Source organism: Pseudorca crassidens, chromosome 2, assembly GCF_039906515.1.
Source record: "Pseudorca crassidens isolate mPseCra1 chromosome 2, mPseCra1.hap1, whole genome shotgun sequence".
NCBI classification, from domain to species: Eukaryota; Metazoa; Chordata; class Mammalia; order Artiodactyla; family Delphinidae; genus Pseudorca; species Pseudorca crassidens.
The window spans coordinates 74923077-74945743 of record NC_090297.1 but is presented as its reverse complement, the minus strand read 5'-3'; the positions used below and the strand labels follow the sequence as shown (position 1 = coordinate 74945743).

At 36.0% G+C, this 22667-nt stretch overlaps 1 protein-coding gene and 1 long non-coding RNA gene across 5 annotated transcripts in view; one reads left to right on the top strand and one right to left on the bottom strand.

The window, feature by feature from the left end:
* The window catches only part of LOC137218932 (uncharacterized), a 213334-nt gene extending 212337 nt beyond the window's left edge, over window positions 1–997 (bottom strand). For all 4 annotated transcript variants that reach the window (XR_010940928.1, XR_010940925.1, XR_010940926.1 and 1 more), the window contains exon 1: window positions 731–997. This is a non-coding gene — a long non-coding RNA (uncharacterized lncRNA). The remainder of the gene's footprint in view (window positions 1–730) is intronic.
* Window positions 998–1034: 37 nt separating this feature from the next.
* Window positions 1035–22667, top strand: part of ZNHIT6 (zinc finger HIT-type containing 6) — a 54670-nt gene continuing 33037 nt past the window's right edge. The window contains exons 1-5 of the mRNA XM_067726776.1: window positions 1035–1917; window positions 3067–3132; window positions 3220–3326; window positions 3412–3497; window positions 11204–11307. Coding sequence (XP_067582877.1) covers window positions 1247–1917; window positions 3067–3132; window positions 3220–3326; window positions 3412–3497; window positions 11204–11307 — 1034 coding nt within the window. The 5' untranslated portion in view covers window positions 1035–1246. The remainder of the gene's footprint in view (window positions 1918–3066; window positions 3133–3219; window positions 3327–3411; window positions 3498–11203; window positions 11308–22667) is intronic.

The following is a 22667-nucleotide window of genomic DNA, read 5'->3' as shown; positions in this document are numbered from 1 at the left end:
CCCAACTAAGGTTTCAAAATTTCCTCATTCTGCTCACCCATCAAAATTCCCATTCCCTGATGAACATGTGAATGAGTGATAACAGTTAAATGCCCTGCAAACCATAATAGGATTTGAGGGATTGGCACAAAGCAGCCCACAGCTAAAAATCCATTTCTTTGAAGTCTCCTTATGCAGAGAGAAAAATAGGAATCTCACAGACATTATGTAAAGACTAGGTGAAAATGCCTAATGCTCAGTATGTAATATTAATTTTCAAAAGTAACTGAAACGGATGCCAGGCTAGTTTTTGTTTTCTGTGTTTTGGGTTTTTTTTAAGATGTTCTAGTCCTGGGGGTTGAATTTTTGGCCCAGTCTTTAAATATGTGAGATATATATATATATATATATATATATACACATATATACATATATAATCCTTGACTGTTGTATCTCTGCTTTTATTTGGTTCTTTAACATCTCTCTCTCTCTCTCTCTCTCTCTCTCTCTATATATATATATTCTCTCTCTTAGAGAGAATCCTGTAAGATGCTGTAAATGGGGAACTGGCTGATGCCGGCTGTTACGCACAAAGAAGTGAAAGAATTAAAGTTAATGCCCTCTTTCCTACCTGAAACCTATCAGGATTCCCAGTAATAATAGCGACCATATGTTGAGTTTCATCACTGCTAGCTTATTTCCATGCATGATTACACTTAATCATCAAAATAAACCAAAAGATTTGTAATACCATCGTCTCTGGAGTACTGCTGAAGAAACTGAAGCGTGGAGAGGCGTCATATCAGGTGTTTCTTCCATTTTCATGCAAGTTCAGAACAGATTAGGGTGGCCTTCCAATTACAAAGCTGTGAGGGTCCCGCTTCTCCGCCCCCCGGCGCGGAGACACTCTCTTTAAGCGGAAGCGTGTGGCCACGTGCATAGGGCGCGGCCTCCCCAAGGGAAGGGTGTGGCGAAACCCCGCCCCGAAGGCGGGATGACAGTGGGCGTAGCCTCACGCGGATCCCGTAGGCTCTGTGCCGGACTGCAGCAAGCCGTAAAGAGCTCCACGAGTCGTGAAGCGGCAATGTGCGGAAGCGTTGCTTTACGACTGTTTGGACAGACGCGCCGGATCGGCGTTTTCTGCTTGCTGCTTCTCTGATCCACACGTGGGCCGCTGTCGGTGTTGTAGCCAGAAGTTCATTCCTATTGGCGTGGACCAGCCATATTGAAGGACAGAGTGGCAACGGAGGTCAAGGATCTTGAGCTGATGGATTTTGCTGCTGAAAATGAGGAGACGTCGGGAAGAGGTCTCCAGAGTGGAGCTGAAGGGGCGCGGCTAAGTCTCGAGTCAGATGGAGAGAGAGCCAGGGGCACAGTAGGGACCGAGGAGGCCGGCAGTGGTGAGGCGGGGAATGGACCGACCGGAATGGGGAAGACAGGGGAAGAGGAAGAAGGAAATGGACCAAGGGCAGAGGAGATGCGAGTGGACCTAGCAGTTGTGAAGCAAGAAGTAATGGACTGGTCAGAAATGGAAGAAGGTATGCGGAATGACCAGTGGGTAAAGCAGGAGGTGGAGGATGGGCCTGAGGTGAAAGAGGAAAAACCAGGCACGTTGGAGGTGAAGCAGGAGACGGATAGTAGTTTGATGCTAAAAGAAGAGAAAGTGGAAGAACCAGAGCTAAAGGAAGAGAAAGTGAAGGTGAAGGAAGAAGTGATAGACTGGCTGGAAGTGAAGGAAGAGAAGAAAGATAGCTTGAAGATTAAAGGGGAGGAGATGTTTCTTGATCAGAACGTAAAGAAGGAGGAAATAATGGATGAAGTGTGTGTAAAAGAAGAGAAGTATTTCCCTAAAGAAGAAATGATGGATGATACAAAGGTGAAAGAAGAGCCTCAGATAAATCCCCCAGTGGGCTCCAAGCGGAAACTGGCCATGTCAAGGTAGGGCAAGGAGATTTCCATTGGGGCAATAAAGCTGTGGAATTCTCTGTTGTCTAGACTGAAAGAAATTACACTACCAGAAGGGTGTGGAATAATGATAAATAAGTGCCAGTTTGGGTCACTGGAGCCTGAATGATGGGGGGGAGGGCGATTGGGAAGGGAGGGTTTTGTCAGATGACAATAAATTCAGTGAAAATATGTGAGGTTGGTACTAGTGTCCAGTGGCCAAGTTAGGAAGTGAAAATTCTTGGGGCCAGAAAGCCCTTGTACCAGAATCTGGCTTGACTTAATATGCTCTTGGCTCAGTATTCTTTTGAGAGAGGATAGGTGTGAGGAAAAGTCTAATAAAACCAACAAGGATAAAGTGGAGTAAGTTAAAATTAGACAAAATACACTTGAACTCACCCAACTGTCTAGTTTCTCTATGGGTACTATGAACATTTATTGCTTTTGATTTAATTTCCTTATAGTGTGATAATGAGGCAGCATAGGAAATAAGAGTAGTCAGTTTCTTGGGATTATCACTGTCTCGAACACATTAAAACAGAAGTAGCTGTAGTTTGATTGTCAGTATCCCAAGATCCTAAAAGAACAGTTGAAGACAGATGCTGGATAATAGCATTTCTAGATTATTTTGACGCCCATTCTAGGTTGGGTGAGGAGTTGAGAAAGAAAGATTCAACTGCTACTCTCTAAATTTGCCTGGGTCTTATATCTTTTTCTGGTGTGTCTGCCTTTGAGATAAATAAACATAGCTCATGGATTGGACTTCTGGGTATGTGCACGCACACAATTGTTAACAGTGTCAATAGTTAAAAGTTAAAATATCGAATGATCTCATTCTCAGATTATAGTAGGAAAGGAAGTCAAAGTGAGATGATTTTTTTTTTAATTTAATACGTGTTTTCTTGAATTACATATCAGTAACAACATTGTAAATGTAGTTGTCATTTCCTAGAGGAGAATTTTCTAATGATGTTTGACAGTTATCAAGTATTTCATAAGAGTTACTTGCATCTACTTTATTCACTATGATTACATGTCTGTAAATTGATTGTGATGAGTAATTGACTCAGCATTAAAAGTTTATAAATAAACATGTAAAATTAATATTTGATAACTTATCAAGTTTCATGTGGGCTTTTGTAGATGTGAAACTTGTGGTACAGAAGAAGCAAAGTACAGATGTCCACGTTGTATGCGCTATTCCTGCAGGTATGTATGTCATTTCCTACCCTGTTATCTCTGCCTGTATCCTTTTTACCTCAAAGTGTAAAAGTACCTCCTCTTTTGTCTCTTCAGTTTGCCCTGTGTAAAGAAACACAAAGCAGAACTGACATGTAATGGAGTTCGAGATAAAACTGCATATGTTTCAATGCAACAGTTTTCTGAAATGAATCTCCTAAGTGGTAAGCCATCTTCTGCATAGCCGATTGATGCTTCCTGGCCATTGGCATATATCATTTGTTTATTTTTCTATTTCGATATTTGTAGATTATCGATTTTTGGAAGATGTGGCAAGAACAGCAGACCATATTTCTAGAGATGCTTTCTTAAAAAGACCAATAAGCAATAAACATGTAAGTATTTCTTCTACTCCCTTCCAGTTAGAATTTCTTCTAATGAATTAGATTCTTTTTTTTTTCACTCATCAAATATATTAAGTTACTAGGGATACAGCAGTGACCAAAACAAAGTCCTTCTCCTCATGGAGCTTGTATTGTAGCAGGAGAGACAGGAGATGAGTAGAGGAACAAATATAATTTCAGGTAACGTTAAGTGCATCTGGAAGATAGGACACAGGAAATTAAAGAAAATGAAAATGGTGTTTGTTTGCTGGGGGAGGAGGGTGTTATAAGGGTACTATTTTCCATACAGTAGTCAGGAAAGGCTTCTCTGAAAGATGACATTTAAGCAGCAGTCTGAATGATGAGAAAGAGGCAGTCATGTGAAGGTTTGGAAAAAGACTTTCCAGGTAGAGACAAAAGTAAAGAATGAGTCAGGGGCTTCCCTGGTGGCGCAGTGGTTGGGAGTCCGCCTGCCGATGCAGGGGACACGGGTTCGTGCCCCGGTCCTGGAGGATCCCACGTGCCGTGGAGCGGCTGGGCCCGTGAGCCATGGCCGCTGGGCCTGCGGGTCCAGAGCCTGTGCTCCGCGACGGGAGAGGCCACAGCAGTGAGAGGCCTGCGTACCGCAAAAAAAGAAGAAAGTCAGGGATGAAGTTAGGGTGTTTGAGGAGTTAAAAGAGGGGCAAGGTGACAAGCGTAGTTGAGTGAGGAGCATGTAGAATGTGAGGTTAAAGAAACTAGTGAGGGCTCCTAATGTATTCGAAGTAAAAATGGAAGCCATGGGTGGACATTGAGGCTGTTTGCTTTTTGAAAGATCACTCTTGCTGCTCTCTGGAAAGTGGACTTGAGTAGGCAAGAGTGGAAGATTGGAAGCTGAGAGACCAGTTATAAGGCTGTTGTTGTGGTTCTAGTCAGAGAGGATGCTGTTAGAATTATTGGGAAGTGATTACACTTCCCAATTCCTTCAAAATTCCCAATTGAATTTTGAAGGAAGAGCTAACAGGACTTGTTTTAATATACTTAATTTTCATACTTTTCATACTTTCATCCCTTTTTCATTCCTTATGCACTATGCAAAATTAAAAACTTACATATTTGAAGTATTTTGCAACAGCCATTGTTCTAAAATAATATTATTAAATCACATCATGGAATTATGTTCATTTTTCAATACCATTTTGGTATTGGAGTTGCAGAATTTTAGTACCTTTTAAACAGTTTATTTTATTGGTGTTTTTGGTACAGACATGACATTACCCACATCTGAAAGAAAAATTACCATGCACCAAGTCTTTTTTTCCCCTCAAGCTTAATTAGACATAATTAAATTCTACTTAAAAGATAAATTACTTTTTAAAATTTTTTTTGTGAAATATGACATGCATATAAAAAAGCATAAAATAGAAATACACCTTTTTTTTTTTTGGTTACGTTGGATCTTCATTGCTGCACGTGGGCTTTCTCTAGTTGCGGCGAGCAGGGGCTAATATTCATTGCGGTGCATGGGCTTCTCATTGTGGTGGCATCTCTTGTTGCGGAGCACAGGCTCTAGGCGCATGGGCTTCGGTAGTTGTGGTGCACGGGCTCAGTAGTTGTGGCTCACGGGCTCTAGAGAGCAAGTTCAGTAGTTGTGGCGCACAGGCTTAATTGCTCCGCAGCATGTGGGATCTTCCCAGACCAGGGCTCGAACCTGTGTCCCCTGCATTGGCAGGTGGATTCTTAACCACTGCGCCACCAGGGAGGTCCAGAAATACACAATTTAATGAATAATTATGCAGTAAACATCCATGTAACTACCACCTAGGTCAAAAATAGAACATTACCAGCTTCTCAAAAGTTCCTGCCACCAGCTTATGCCCTTTCCTGAACCATTCTTATTTCTGGATTTTCTGTAATAAATGGACTCTGGGTTTTCTAAATTTTAGAAACAGTGAACACTTCTGTTTAGGAATTGTGGTTTGCTTATACATATGTTTTTCTGGGGTTTATACCTAGAAGCTGAATTGCTTTGTTGTGGCGTATGCATATCTTCAATTTGACTATACGTTACCAAAACATTTTCCAAAGTGGTGATACCAGTTTATACTCACAGTAGTGTTTAAGTGTACCTGTTGTCGCATCCTCTCCAATACTTGACTTGGTCAGAGTTTCTGAGTTTTTGTCAATTTGATGGCTGTGTTATTTTATTATGATTTTTAATTTGTAGTCTGATTCTTAAAGAGATTGAGCACCTTTCAAATATTTTATTGGCCAATTGGATATTCTTCTTTGTGGTATGCCTGTTAAGTCTTTTGTTCATCTTTTCATTCGTCAATTGTTTTTTCTTACTGGTTTGTAGTAATTCTTTGTATTTTTAGATGCTAGTTGTTAGTTGGTTGTATGTGTTGTAAATTCCTTCTTTCATTCTGTGGCTTGTCTTTTTACTCTCTTTAGTGTTTTATGGTAAACAGATGTTCCTAATTTTCATGTAGTAAAAATTGTTGTATGTTTCCTTTATAGTTAATAGTTTTATGAGTTTATAAAGAAATCCTTCCCTACCTTGTTATGAAGCTATTCTCCTGTAACTTCTCTAAAAGCTTTACAGTGTTGCATCTCCCATTTATGTCTGTAAACATGGAATTGATTTTTGTCTAGCATGTCAAGTGGAGGTCCTATGTAATTTTCCACATGGATAATCTACTTTTTCTAGCATCATTTATTGAAAAAATTCATCCTTTCCCTACTGCACTGCAGGACCATCTTTGTCATATATCAAGCATCCATATATGCTTGGGTCAGTTTCTGGCCTGTCTGTTCATTCTGGTGGTCCTCTTATCTATCCACACCAATGCTCAATACTCTAAACTATTGTAGTCTTTTACTGAAACTCACTGAAAAAGTAAGTCCTCCCACTTCATTCATTTTTTAGAATATAGCCATTTTTCTAGAATATTTTCTGGAGTATTTTCTAAAATATGGCTGTGGCTCTTTGTAATTTTATACAAATATGAAAAATCAGCCTATTGATTGTACAGTCCTACCTTCCCCACCTGGGAATTTTGATTGGGGTTGCATTTATTTTGTAGAGTTACTTGAGTGATTGGATTTTACAGCATTGAATGTTTAAATCCTTGACTGTTGTATCTCTGCATTTATTTGGTTCTTTAACATCTCTACAACTTTCTCAGTGAAGGTCTTGTATATTTCTTATTAGATTTATTCTTGGGCACTTTATTTTTTCATACTATTTTAAGTAGTGTTTTCTTTTTAATGTTTTATTATCTCTTTGCTGGTATTTAGGAATGAGATATTTTTGTTGTCTATTTTATAGTAGTAACCATATTAAAGTCTGTCCCAATACCTCATCTATAGATTCTTTGAGATTTTCTCTATAAACAGTTCACCACAATTTGTTTCTATCCTTCTGTCCTTGTTCTTTTATCTCTTTTTCTTGCCTTATTTGGTATAGCTAGGACTTCCAAGAATGTCAAATAGTGCTGATGATAGTAGATATTTATGTTGTAAGTAGAAGTGCATCCCTAGGTTTGATGATTTGCTGAAAGGATTCACAGGATGCAACATACAGTTGTACTCATGGCTAAAATTTATTACAGTGAAAGGATACAGAGCAAAATTAGCAAAAGGAAAAAGTATATGGGGCAAAGTCTGTAGGAATCCAGCCACAAGCTTCCCAAAGTCCTCTTCTATTGGAGTCACATCGTACGCAGTTAATTCCTCGGGCAATGGGTTATGATAATTAATGTTTGAAGTTATTGTCTACCAGGGAAACTCACTGCCCAAGGTTTTTATTGGGGGCTGATCGCAGAAACACCCTCGCCCTAGCACTTGCCAAATTCCATACTCCCAGAAGGGAAGCAGATAAAACCACATTTTCGTGCAATTTCAGCACAGTGAACCACTCTTATCATTTTAGGAAAAGTTTTATGTCAGTGTTGGGTCCATTTACCAGTCAGTCAAGTTCCCAGACACCAGCCAAGAGCCAATCTTGCCAACAGAACTTTCTAAGGATAACAGTCTCGGGCCTGGTATATTAACTGTTCTGTACATCTTTGTTTCATAACTCCTGATCATAGAGGGAAAAGTTTCAAGATTTCACCATGATGTTTGCTTTTAAATTTTTTGTAGATACAGTTTGATATTTAGATTAAAGAAGTTCTGTTCCTAGTTTGCTAACAGATGTTAACATGAATGGTGGTTATATTTTATCAAATGCTTTTTCTGTATTTGATTATTTCTTCTTTTAATATATAATATTCTAGTATGAATAATAATCCTTTAATCAATTTTCTATTGTAAGTTAAACTTGCATGGTATATTATTATCATACCCTGCTTTTTATACTTTGCAGAATTCAGTTGTATTATGTATATGTACACATTATCCATTCATTCATTTTTGCATTTCTGTCCATGAGTGAAATGACTTCTGATTTTCCTTTTTGGTATTCTTAGGTTTCTATATCATTGTGATTTTAGTTTCATAAAATTATTTGGGAATGCTCCCATTTTGGTCCTGGATACATTAACTAACATTGGGATTATTTCTTCCATGGGAGTTTGGTAAAATTTATTAATGGGCTTCTGAAGTTTATTCTTTACTGTTTATTGGACTATTTAGGTTTTCTCTGTCTTCTTGAGTCATTGTTAGTAGACTACATTTTTCTAAGAATTTTTCCATTTTACCTAAATTTTCAAATGCATTGGCATAAAGTTCTTCATATTTTCTTTTACATGTCTGTAGAAGTTGTATTATCATTTGTGATAATCCTTATTTGTGTCCTCTTCTTTTCTAGATCAGTTGCTATTGTGAATTCCTTTTCTATTTTGTTAATGTGTCCTCTTGACTTTTGTTATATCCTTTTATATTTTTAGCTTAATTGCATTGTGGTCAGAGAACATATTTTTTTCTGAGTTCATTCTTTTAAAATACGTTAAGACTTGTGTTTATGGCCCAGCATGTGGTCAGATTTTGTAATCTCTGTTTGCTTGGGAAAGAAAAATTATTCTGCATTTGCTAAATCTAGTATTCTAAATATATTCCTTTTAGGTCAGATTTGTTAATTATGTTGTTCAAATTATTTATAGTGCTACTGGGTTTTTTTTGTTTTTTGTCTGTTTTTCTATCAGTTACTGAGAGAGGTGTGTTAACATTTCCCAATAGATAAAATCAAAAGGATTTGTATGTTTCTCCTTGTGGTTCAGTTAGCTTTGCTTCATATGCTTTAAGGCTAAATTATTAGATGCATACTTCAGGAAATTCTTGGTGTATTTAACCTCTGGCATTATGATGTGACCCTTTTTGTCTCAAGCTTTTTGTGTACTTTATCTGGTATTGAACTATTTCAGTCCTTTGGTTGGTATTTGCATGGTGTATTTTGTCCCTTACTTTTACTTTAGGCCTTTTTGTATCTTTATGTTCTGGGTGTACCTTTTCAAAGTACCATATAATTGGGTTCCAGTTTTTCTCCATTCTGACAGTCTGGAACTTTTAACTGAATCATCAAATTCATTTACTTTTTAATAAAATTACCTATATATTTGACTTTAAATGTGTCACCTTACTTGTGCTATTTCTCCACTTGCTTTGTTTTGTTTTGTTCTTTTTCTTCTTGTCTTTTGAACTAATTGAGTAATTTCTTATCATTTGAATTTTTCTTTTATCAGTTTAGAACTTATATATCCTTTTTCTATCCTTTCATTGGTTAGACTAGACATTGCATGCATACTTCATTTATCAGTATCTAAAGTTAATCAGTACCTTAAGCCAGTACTTAAACAATGCAATGACCTTAGAACTGGAGTTGGCAAACTTCTTCTGTAAAGAGTCAGATAGTAAACCTTTTTTTCAAACCTTATGGTTTCTGTCACAACTACTCAACTCTGCCACTGTAGCAAAAAAGCAGCCATGAATAATACATAAGCAAATGCACAGGGCTGTAGTCCAACAAAATTTGTTTATAAAAATAGGCAGCAGGCAGGATTTGGCCCTAGTTTGCCAGCAGTTACCTTAGAACACTTAAATTCCATTTAACGCTCTACTGACTTTTCGTATTGTTTTCAGGTATTTAAATTGTCTTTTTTGTTTCAATCTCCATACAATAATTACTGTTTTATCCAGTCAGTGTTTGTTTTGGTTTATCTTCATATTTCCCACTTTCTTTGCTCTTTATTTTTTCTGCCATCATCTTAGACTTTCTGTCTGAGAGATCACTTTCTACCTCAAGTAGATCTTTTAGAATGTCCTTTAGAGAGAGTTTGCTGGTTGCCACCTCTTAGATTACTCTATTGGCATTTAAATCACTCTTAAATGATTTTTGTCTATAGAATTCTGGGTTCAGAATTACTCTTCCATTGTCTATGGCTTCCATTTTTATTGTTGTAAAGTCATTTGTCATTTTTAACTGCCTTTGAAATATTTTTTCTCTGAATGCATTCTTTTTATTGTTGGTCTTCTGCATTTTTTACTATACTGTGAAAATGCACCTTTCTTTTTATTTATCTTACTTGAGAATTATTAGATTTATTGAATCAGTGGAGTGTCTTTCAACAATTATAGGAAATTATCAGCTCATTTCTATTAAAATATTACTTGTGCTTTATTCATTCTCTCTTCTTCTAAAACTACCATTAAATGTGGCTTAGGCCTTCTCCCTATATCACACTTACCCCTTAACCTCTCCTGATTTTGTCATCTTTTTTATCTCTAATGCAAAATTTTAGTTTGGCTTATTTAAATATCTGCTGAGTCACTTTTTATAGTTTCTCTTCACTGCACATATTTTCAGGCTTTCTTTTATTCCTTTAAATTTTGCAGAGCAGTTCTGTAATCTGTGTATGATTTTTTTAGTGTCTGAATATATAGGGAGCTCTCTCAGCTACATCTTTTTTCTCTTTTGGTTCCAGTACACTGAGCCTTGTTTTCTTATATTGTTTATACTTTTTTGTTTTTTGTTGAGTACTGCTTTTTTTTTTTTCCTTTAAATATTATTTGTGGGAATTTTTTGAAAGTTAGAAGAAACAGGCCTTCCTTTATTCTACCAGGTACCTAAGAACATTGCAGATCTGGACTATCGTAAACCAAGTTGAAGGTTTAAGACTGTGTTAACCAAACAAGCAAGGCAAATCATTTCATGGGCTAGCATGGGCTCAACCAACCTACATGATCCATGGAGAACACATGTCAGAGCTAGAATTCTCATATCCCATTTTGTACATCCTACATCAGTGGCTACTTTAAGTTAAGCCTTGTACTAGGCAGTGCCATAGTTCCTCCCTGAATGAAGCTACCTGACTAGTAATAGAAACAGGCATATATATATATATATATAGCTAACTATGGTATGAAACCATCAGTAAAAAAAGAAAGAACTGTATAGGTAATCCCTGTGATTGCTAAAACCTGTATTTTTTAAATCCCCATAAAATTCTTCTTTTGGCTTATAGAGTATATGGTTAAAATCACAGGCTCTGGAATTAGACAGACCTGGATTTGAATGTAGGCTTTACGTCTCAGAAATAGCTGAAATAGCAGAAATGGGAGTAATAATAGTACCTGCCTCATAGTATTGTGAGGATTAAATGAGACATTGCTGTTTAGGGCAGTTTGTGAAACGTAAGTACTCAATAAATCTTAACTATTATGTTTTGAACATTGTTTTACGTGCTTTTGGAATTTAAGGCATTTTAATATTAATTTGCCTATTTGTTTCTGGTTGTTAGATGTACTTTATGAAAAATCGTGCTCGAAAGCAAGGTATTAACTTAAAACTTCTACCCAATGGATTCACCAAAAGGAAAGAAAATTCAACATTTTTTGATAAGAAGTAAGTGTCTGACTTCTTTCTTAGTATATCAGATGTTCTGATTTGATTAGGAACATCTTTTAAGGTTTGGTTTACTATAGAACATTGCTACTTAAAGTGTGGTCTGTGAGGTGTTTGTTATTGGTACAGGACAAGATGATTGCACAAATTGGAAATAAACATTTAGGAACTTATGCTAATTTTATGTCATGTGACTTTAATAACAGTTTGGGTTTGGGGTGTGTGTGTGTGTATGTGGTGAGAGATGGAGAGAGAGAGAAGAGAGTGTGTGTACATGTCTGTCCTTCTCTCTGAGATCTAAGATACCGTGAAAGTATTTCAGAAGCTTCAAGTACAAAGCAATAAGTCAAAGCAGAATTCCTGCATATTTTTAACCAGAGCAGCTTGGCTTTTATAATCCTTTTACTTTGGGATTCCAAATAGAATTTCATTTGAGAGCCAGTGATGGAGAAGAAGGGGAACTTGGAAAACATTTAGTCTGTAGTGAATCTGTGAATACAGATAATACATTAGAGATGAGTTTCCTGCTCTCTGAAAAGTGCTGGTTCAAAAAGGCCCCAGTAGTACAGAAAAGAACAGTATCCCAAAGTACTATAACTAGCCCACTAAATTATTGGATAATACCTTTCAAAAGTCAACATTCTGGATTTAGAGTCAAAAAACCTGAGTGAGTCCTCCCCGCTTCAGCCTCTTAGTAACTGTGAGGCCTTGAGCAAATTACTTCTTTTCTCCGGGCTCCATCGGCATAATGGTGGGGGTTGTACTAGGTAAACTGTAAGGTTCCCTCACAATTTTACTACATAAATTGAAGAGTCAGAATGATCAGAATTATTCTAATAAACCTTCCATCTTTTCAGAAGATATTATATTATTAGAGAATGGTGTTATCCACTTATTTTATATGTTTCAAGACAAATATTTGTAAAGGTGGTTTTCCCTTTTTTTAGTTGGTTTCTAGGAGTAAAGTAATACTTTGCATTTATCAAATATGAGATGATTCTTTTGTGTATTTTGAAACTGACATATTTAGAAATAGACATAATTTGTTTGAAATTTAAGATAACTGGTTTGTGCTGTCTGAAATATAAAATGTATTCCTGTTTTATGAAAGAAACCATTCAGAATGGTTTTACTACTAATATAGCCTCAAAATTTTAATTTTGGGGTCTTTAGACACATGAATGTATGTGGGAAGTTTTTTCCAAGAATACTACATTTGGTGTATTTTCTGGGCTTAGAACACAAATTTACACTGTTATTTTGGAACACCTCAGATCTCTGAAATGGCAAATTGGACTCTTCTTGCATTATGCCTTTTACTCATGAATTTACAATGATTTGGGCTTGATTTTCTTATATTTTTAGTGTCTTCCCATGCGGAGCTTAGCAACATAGTACACAGTAGACTTTAGAGTCAATTTCTTAGCTGCTTTCACATCTGTAAAATGGAGCTAATGATAGCTACTGTGTAGTTGTGACCTTAGTGTATTAATTTACCTAGACACTAACTGGAGTGTAGGAAGGAATCAGCATATAGTAGCAATTGTAAAAGTAATACATCCTCATCATAAAAAAAATTAAAGGAAAAATAGCACCTTTAATTCCACTACGCAGAGACAACCACTGATAATATTTTATGTTTTCTTCTAATCATGTGTCCTTTTTTCAATTAATAAAGTAAAACATAATATTAAATACTTATATAAAAGTATAAAAAGTTACATGACTCTCAAGTTAAACATTATTCATCTATGTGAATAAAGGCACACACTTTTTTCTACAGCTAGCTTTTTTCTATTTAACAGTATATTATGGACATCTTACTTGTTAATGCAAATCTACCTCACTTTGTTTAAGTAGTATATTTCAACTATGACTATATCCTAATTTATTTATTCCTATATTCATGAACATTTTTAGCTAATTTCTAGATTTTAATTATTACAAATAATGCTGTTATAAACATCCTTGAATAAATTGTTTTGTGTGCTTATGTGACTTTTTCTGTATGATCAATTCCTAGAAAGTGGAATTACTGGGTCAGAGACTACATGCATTTATACTTTTGAAGGAAACTCCAAATTGTCCTCCCCAAAAAAGTACCACTTCGTACCTTCCACAAAAATGTATGAGTGCCTATTTTAGTTATACTGCACTTTAATTGAATATTATTAGACTTTTTTGCATATCTGATTAGACGTTAAACAGTTGAATTTTTTCATTTAATGTGCCTGCTTATATCTCATCTTGATCTGTTGCATGCATTGTAAATGTTTTCACCAGTCTTTTCACCCTTAATTTTGTCTTCCAGTCATTTTTGATGCATTTTAAAGAGTTGTAAAAAAAATTCTATAAAACATAGAGACAGTAAAATGGAGTAGTTAAGAGCACAAACTGGAGCTAGGCTGCCTGGGTTCAGATTTCTAACCAGCTGCTTCCTAGCCATGTGATGTTAAGCTAAGCCACCTAACTTTTTCTGCTTCAGTTTCCTCATCTATAAAGTAGGGCTAGTAATAATAAACTAGGGATAAGCCAGTTTTCATTTCCATTTGTAGTAAATGAGAATACCTGTTTAAACGTCTCACTAGCACTGAGTTGTCTCTTTTTTTAAAAAATTTTGTTGCTATTTTGGAAAGTGGAAATGATATTTTGTTTTAATTTGATTTTATTTAATTGCTACTTAGATATGGAATATTTGGCCACATGTTTCAGAATACTATCTTAAAATTCAAGAGTGAAGTTTGACTTAATCCAATCTGTGGTAGTAAGATGATCTTTCATTCTTATAACTATTTTGGTGAAATAAATAATTGAAATCTATGGAACAAAATTTTTCTATTTGTTCTTTGTTAAATTGCCCATTATTATTTATAAATGGAAAATGCCACGAACTGAATTTAAAATGTCTGTGTTTGGATGTTTGATGAATAGTAAAGCATTAAGGTGAATTCCCTGTTAGTTGATAGCCATACTTAGAATATTCTGCTTAGTTGGTTGATAGCTTGGAAATCTCTTTAGTGTGTTCCTATATTTTGTTCATTCTTGTTCAGCATTTTCATCAGTGATTTAGATCATGATTTCTTATCTTGGCACTGTGATGTTTTGAGCCACAGAGTTCTTTGTCGTGAGTGGCTGGCGTGTGTATTATAGGATGTTTAGCAGCATCCCTGGCTTCTACTGACTAGATTTTGGTCACACACACACACACACACACACACACACACACACACACACACACATCCCCTGGGATGGGGGCAGTGGGGAGAGGCAAAATTTGAGAGCCACTGATTTAGATGAATACGGAAGACATACTTATTGAACTTGATGTTTGGCAAGATCAGGATTGCAGAAAATTTTAATTGCTAAAAGGTGATATATAAGTAGCAAGATAAATATATATGGTATATATGGTCCTGTACTTAACTCTTAGGGGGGGAAAGTGAAGAAAGGCATTTAGAAGTACCTTTTTTGTGATATCTGTGTTTTCTCAGACATTCATGTGAAAACGATAAAAATTTTAGATGATCGTAGTGTTATTTGCTGGAAGGAGGGAAGAAGAGGATGCTACATCTTATCAAAGAATTATTTTTACCTCCCACATCGCCAGTATTGTGTTTTTAAGAGACTTGTTTTCAATGCTTTTTTAAACTTTCAAAAGTGGTTAAGGTTTTGACTGAGGTAAACCTGAATTTGAATATTGCCTCTACCTATGGTTCACGTTAGGTGACCTCAGGCAAGAGCGAATTTACTGGGTTGTTGAGGGGAGTAAATGAAATAATACCTAAATTAATACCTGGCACTTAGTAGATAATGTGCAATGATAATAAACGATCTGCATTCTCTTACTGGAAATCTTTGAGGATATGTTACGTTTACTATATTATATTCATCCCTAGTAGGTCTGGGGCAGCATTATATAATCAAACAATACTATTTCTGCAGTGAAACCTACATATGTTTACATTTTAATGGGAAAATAATGACTGTAAATGAGATCAGTCAGGTTTCTGCTGCTGGAGGAGTTATGAAAATTTTTCAATTTCAGAGATTCAGCGTTTGGAATTGTTCGTATGCAATCTTGGTCCTGTACTAAGATAATTACTCCCTAGGTATTAAATTATTCCTTTGTTTGTTTAAGCAGCTTGAGCTACAGTATACACAAAAACTCAAATTGAAGTTCTTAAAAATTAAATGTTCCACAATGTTCATTGCAGCACTATTTACAATAGCCAGGACATGGAAGCAACTTAAGTGTCCATCGACAGATGAATGGATAAAGAAGATGTGGCACATATATGCAATGGAATATTACTCAGCCATAAAAAGAAATGAAATTGAGTTATTTGTAGTGAGGTGGACGGACCTAGAGTCTGTCATACAGAGTGAAGTAAGTCGGAAAGAGAAAAACAAATACCGTATGCTAACACATATATATGGAACCTAAAAAAAAAAAGAAAAAATGGTTCTGATGAACCTAGTGGCAGGACAGGAATAAAGACGCAGACGTAGAGAATGGACTTGAGGACACGGGGAAGGGGAAGTGGGACGAAGTGAGAGAGTAGCACTGACATATATACACTACTAAATGTAAAGTAGATAGCTAGTGGGAAGCAGCTGCATTGCACAGGGAGATCAGCTCAGTGCTTTGTGACCACCTAGAGGGGTGGGATAGGGAGGGTGGGAGGGAGACGCAAGAGGGAGGAGATATGGGGATATATGTATACATACAGCTGATTCACTTTGTTATACAGCAGAAACTAACACAACATTATAAAGCAATTATACTCCAATAAAGATGTTAAAAAAAAATTAAATGTTCCAGTGGTAACTTTTGAGCATTCTGAGTGAAGAATTCTTTGTGGTGTTTTTGTAACTTTTCTGTAAAGTTTGAAATTACTTGAAAATAAAACGTTTTTTAAAAACAATTAAATAGCCCCATATGAAGTGTGACTAAAGCACATTCTGCTTGAATTACCTCTGTAGGACTAACAGCAGGTTGTGTGGTAGCAAGTGCATTAGGTACCTTAGAATCATAGGTTCATTTTAAGCCAGGCATCCTTTATGGTAGGAGTTTTTGACCAGTATGACTTCAAATCTCTTAAAATCATATGCAAAATTATGTGATATGTGAATTTTTCTAAGACTAGGAACCATAATTTTCATTTTATAGTCAAAGTGGGATATAACACTAACCAGCCTGTGATGTCAAAAGTGTATTTAATATCAGTAGCAACAAATTTTAGAGGACTGGTGAATTTGCTGGAATGTCATAATGGATAACTTTAATGAACAAAGAAAAGTTAAGGGATGCTTATATTAAGAATAAGTTGAGCCAATACGGAAAAGACATTCTCTGTTAAAAATAGAGGAGCTTAGTAAGGAAATGTGTGCAATATAAGGCTCCCCTACTTATTTTATAGCAGATCCCAAACTACTTCTTTTAAATTGTGACTCTTTCAAAGGTAACTTCTCTGCCTCATCTCTTACGTGGGGCATGTAACTTGATGTTTACTTTCACCCAATGTTAATCAAAAACTATTGAAAGAAATATGAAAGATCTCTATGAAGAAAACTTAAATTCTACTGAATGGCTTAAAAGAGTTGAACAAATGGGGGGAAAGGACCATGTTATTAAGAGACTCAATATTATAGAAATAACTTTTATTTCTTAAATGAATGATCTTTAAATCTGATATCCCAATGAAAATATTAATGGGATTTTGTTTGGTTTTGATTTCGGATTTTTAAATTTTTTTTTTGGAGAAGGAAAGGATTCATGATAAAAATGACTTAAGTTCATTTGCAAGAGTAAACATGGGAGAAGCACCAGGAGAACCTGGGAAAAGAAAGTAATAAGGCTGGACTCATTAAAATGTATGAAATTTTAATAAAGTTTTATGGTGTTGATGTAGAAATGAACAGTTAGTTCAGATAACAGAGAATAGACATGAGGCTATTTGGCACTCTAGTATATGATCAGATAGTATTTCAAATTAATACAGAGAATGACTTATTCAATAAATGGGGTTGAGACTGTTTGCCATTTGACAGTTTTTTTTTGTTTTTTTTTTTTTTTTTTACGGTACACATGCATCTCACTGCTGTGGCCTCTCCCGTTGCAGAGCACAGGCTCCGGACATGCAGGGTCAGCGGCCATGGCTCATGGGCCTAGCCACTCTGCGGCATGTGGGATCTTCCCGGACCGGGGCACGAACCCGTGTCCCCTGCATCGGCAGGCAGACTCTCAACCACTGCGCCACCAGGGAAGCCCCATTTGACAGTTTTTTTACTGGAACTTCCAGGTGGAATTAAAATCTTTTTCTTCCCGTTTTATTGAGATATAATTGACATACAGCACTGTATAAGTGTAAGGTGTACAGCATAGTCGTTTGATTTACATATATCATGAAGTGATTATCACAATAAATTTCATGAACATCCGTCATCTCATAGATACAAAATTAAAGAAATAGAAAAAAAATTTTTTTCTTGTGATGAGAGTGCTTGGGATTTACTCTTTGAACAACTTTCATACATAACACACAACAATCTTGATTATATTTACCATGTTGTATATTACATCCCTAGTATTTATTTATCTTATAACTGGAAGTTTGTACCTTTTGACTACCTTTGTCCAATTCCCCCTCCTCCCCTCTCTCTGGTAACCAGAAATCTGATCTCTTTTTCTATGAATAAGTTTATTTTTGAAGAATAAGTGACCTACAACATTATGTTAGTAAAATCTTAAACTTAAAATGAAATTTAAAATATGGGAATATTTTCATAATTTTGATGAGAGGAACATCCCATCCAAAGCCATAAAAGAAAAAAACTAAATTTACATAATTTTTTTTTAAAAATTGGCCAAAAAAGACCATAATAAAATCAAGACTACCAGACCCGCTTCCAAAAAAAATCTTAAAACATATATGACAGTGCTTACGCATTAATAAAAAGACTAGTAACTAATTAGGAAAAGGGGCAAAGGATAAGAATAGATGGTCATAGAAAGATGTATACATATACATACACACACAATATGTGTCTGACAAGCATATATTAACAATATCTGATATAATGAAGGTATGAGCTAGCCAGACCATTTTCTTCTTCCACTGTTCTTGAGAGTAAAACTTAGGTGTCATTTTAGAAGACAATATTTCTAAAAATGTTATACCTGCCTACTCAAGGAATTTAGCCTCAAATGTATTAGTACAGTTCACAGATATATGTACATGTATATCTATTGCAACATTGTTTTTAATAGTGTAAAAACTGGCAACAGCTTCGAGTAGCCCTCAGTACTGGGCTGAGCTAAGTTAATAATGATGCCTTCATACAGTGGAATTCTATGCAACCATTAAACAAACACAGTTAGATACAGATGTATTGTCATGGAATGACATCCATGATATTGAGTATGTTCAGTTAAAAAATAATGTTGGAGTTTAAATAGTTGTCTGAAAGATATGAAGCTCACGTTTCCTATTGATGTAAAATTTACAGGCAATAAAATGCACAAATCTTAAGTGTATATTTGTTGAGTTTTGACAAATGCATATACCAGTATAACCCAGTCCCTGTAAATATATAAAATACTACCATCACCCAAGAAAGGTTTTTCCTAGTTATCTCCTCTCCTCCTCAGATAACCTATTCTAATTTTCACCCTGAAGATGAATTTTGCCTGTTTTAAAATTTCATATATATGAATCATATAGGTCACCCTTACTTTTGAATGATAGTTTAGCTGAATATGAAGTATCTCAAGTTGACATTTATTTTAGTACTTCAGTTTATTTATTCCACTGTTTTCTTACTTCTTTTGCCATTATTGAGAACACTGATGTTTTATACAATCTTTCTATGTCAATTGCTTTTAAGTTCTTCACTTTTGTCTTTGGGGTGATTTATCTTCCTTTGGATTTGCTCTGCTTTCTGCATAATTCTGGAAAATTCTAATACATTATCTTAATTTTTTATTTCTTTGTCGGTCTTACCTACATTCTGGGTAATTCATTCAGGTGTATCAACCAAGTCACTTTCCCTCCTTAGCTGTGTCTAATTAATCTGATATTTAGCCCATGTACTGAGTGGGCTTTTTGTTTGTGTTTCAGTTACACTTTTCATTTCTTGAAGTTCTGTTCCTTTCCCAAATCTACCTGGTCTTTTAGGTAGAATGTATTCCTTTCTCATGTTTTAACCTCCCATTTTATTCAGTAATTTAGTGCGTTTGTTATTTGTGTAAATAATTCTGTCTGAATTTCTTGGAAATTTGTTACTGCTGTCTGCTGTTTCTGCTGACTTCATTTTGATGGCTTGTTTCCTTGTTTTTTTCTAAAATGTAATTATGAACTCAAGTTCATGTAGGAGGTGGTATGCATTTGCTTATGCCAGATACCCATCGCACCAATCCAGGACCCTCTTTAATTTCTTAGTCTGAAGTTTATCAGACTATACTACTGATAATAATTTGAACCCCAAACCTATTTGAGGAGTCCATACTTATTCATTCTCAATTGAAACCTTTCCCCCACCTCCTATACCTTTCTCTCTCCTTAGACCTCAAGCTGAGGTGGACAGGTTTCCTCATTGTCTCCCTTTGCTGGTTGGCAGAATTTTTCTGGTTCACTCTTTAACTGCATAGTTTTATGCAGTGATCTCAGTTTGAGGTCTCCAGCTTATGTGAGATCAGTATCTTGTCTCATGTCCCGCAGTGGCTGTTGAAACATAAGCCTTTTCGTTACCAAGCCTCTTGATTACTTGGAAGCAAAGGCCTCCAGAGCAGGTATAGCTTCCACATTCCACTATGGTTTTTAGTTCCTGCTTCCTTTTGGCCCCTGAAAATTTTTCATACTTTTTGATGAGCTCAGTATGTTTGCTGTATTTCTCCAGGATTTCTTATTGTGTGCCTTGAGAGAGTTTTCAGATGATCTTCTCCGCCAAGTTGCCCTAATTGCCTAAAATAAGTAGTGGCCCCAAACAAAGGGAAGGTCAGTTGTCGAAGATAGATGGATCAGGAAGGCATGATAATTACTTGTTCACCTAACAATTCTACTTTTAGGAATTTATCTGATATATATAACCATACATATGGTGCAACATTGTTTGTAATAGCAAAAGAGTAGTATGAATCTAAATATCCATCAATAGTGGACTGGTTAAATAAATTATGGTACGCCTTTAAAATGGGAAAAAAATTCAGCAGCTCTAAATGTATGAATATTGGAATGGTTGCCAGAAATACTAAGTGAATAAAGATAGATACAGAACTATGTTCATTGTGTGCTACCATTGTGTGAAAAGTAAAGGTTATATCCGTATATACTTATATTAAACTATTAATAGTAGTTATCTTAAGGGAGGGAAATTGGGTAGAGGGGGACAGGGATGGGAATTACGTGCCCTTTTGTACCTTTTTTGAATTTTAGACCATGTGCATATAATACTTATTTTAAGAATAAATAAATGAATTTTTTAAATAATAATTTTAAAAGACATTGATGGATGTGGGCAGGACCATTATACATTTTGAGTTGTAAATATATTCAATAGTCTTTGAAAAGTATTCTGATACTGTCATATAAAATTCCATGTTTTTATCCATGGCTGCATCTTTTCAGTTGTGTTTTAGTGTTTTGCTACAGAAAGCCATGGATAGCAAACCTGGAGATTATCTTGGTTGTGTTTGAATATCACATCTCGTTTGGTTGCCTAAGTCTCTCGTTTTATTTTCCTGGCTATTTGGACCTGAGGATTCAGCAGTGAGGGGGAATATATTTTGACTTGTCATTTGGAAAAAAGAATTAGATTGAGAGACTCCTCCCCAATAATATCTTTAGCTTAACTCCAGGCATGTACTCTCTTGTGTGGTCTAACCTCCCATTCCCTAGGAATGGACCCAACTTTTGACCTTTGTCTTCTGGCAGTTTGTCTCCACATGACCTCGGCCCTCATTTCGAAGCAGCCCAGTCCTTCTTCATTCCTTTACAACTGTCAGCTTAGAACTGAGTTGCTATCTTCCTTTCGGCCCAGAGTTCTTAGGCTCTCTGTCTAGGGGTCTCTCTTAAACTTAGAGTATTAAGATAGTGGAAGTGTGCCCGTTATTAAACAACAGTGTGAATTGCTATTTGAGCTCCAGTCCTATTTTAGAAGCTAGCCACTAGATGTCTCTCTTGTAAAGAAATAACCTTTTATAGATTCTTAAAATTACTTTTTGTAAGAATGTCTGTATGTGTGTAACTGAGTCACTTTGCTGTACAGCAGAGATCAGCACAGCATTGTAAATCAACTCTACTTAAATAAAAAAAATTTTTTTAATTACTTTTTGTTCTTTGGATAAAATTACAGCATTCAAATTTTATTGCGATGATATACCTATCCACCTCTGTATTAATGTCAGTAGCACTTTTTTCTTTAAATGATTATGTGGCAATACATTTCTTAAACAACAGGTTTTTTGGTTTTGTTTTTGTGGATTTGGTTTTTTTGGGGGGGTATGGTGTCTTATAAGTAGTATAGGTTTGTACTTTGTTGCAAACTAACTTTAGAAAAGAGCAAAGGAAAATGAAATGGATTTAGCAGTTGTGGTCATGGTGAGAGAGGTCGATTTGGGGGGATTACGTAATAGGTGCTCAGTACAAACTTGTTAACTAATTTAAAATGATTAGCTCTATGGTTTCTCTCCAATAACTGCTTTGATACAGTCTGATGAAAAAATTTCAAAGCAACAGCAAGGACTTAACACTTCTATTCTTTCACACTGGTTTTCTAATGGTTCCTCAGTCAATCAGGTATTCCCTTACTGGGGCCATGTAGGCAGTGGTAAGAAGGAGGTTCTTATGCCACAGCATCACAGAGGGTATATCTTTCCACAGCAACAGTTACCCAGCATTCATACAAATGGAAACCAAACATTCTTGATCATATCAGGGTCCCCATACTGGTTCAGTTAGGGAAGTCCTTCCTCAGTCACCGAGTCTGCTTCTTCATGATATGCCTCAGTAATGAGTCCCTTTCCACTTCCTTCACCGCAGCAACTATCAGCTGTCTTCTCCCATGCAGGCCCAGCTTGTCTCACCTGGGACTATTGGGGAACTTCTGAGAGCTCTCCCTGTCTTCAGTGTCTTCTCACCTCAGTCACTCTTACACATTGATGCCAGATACATCTTCCTAAAGCATGTTTTTAGTATGATGGTCACCTGCTCAGAATCTTTTAATGCTTCTTGTACCCACAGGAGTCATTAGCTCAGAGATACCTTCACTGGTCATAGGCAGAACTGCCAGTAGGTGTAATCTGTCATCTCATGTGGCTTTGGACGGACTGCCTGAAGCTCTCAAGTGTTGTACTCTATTCC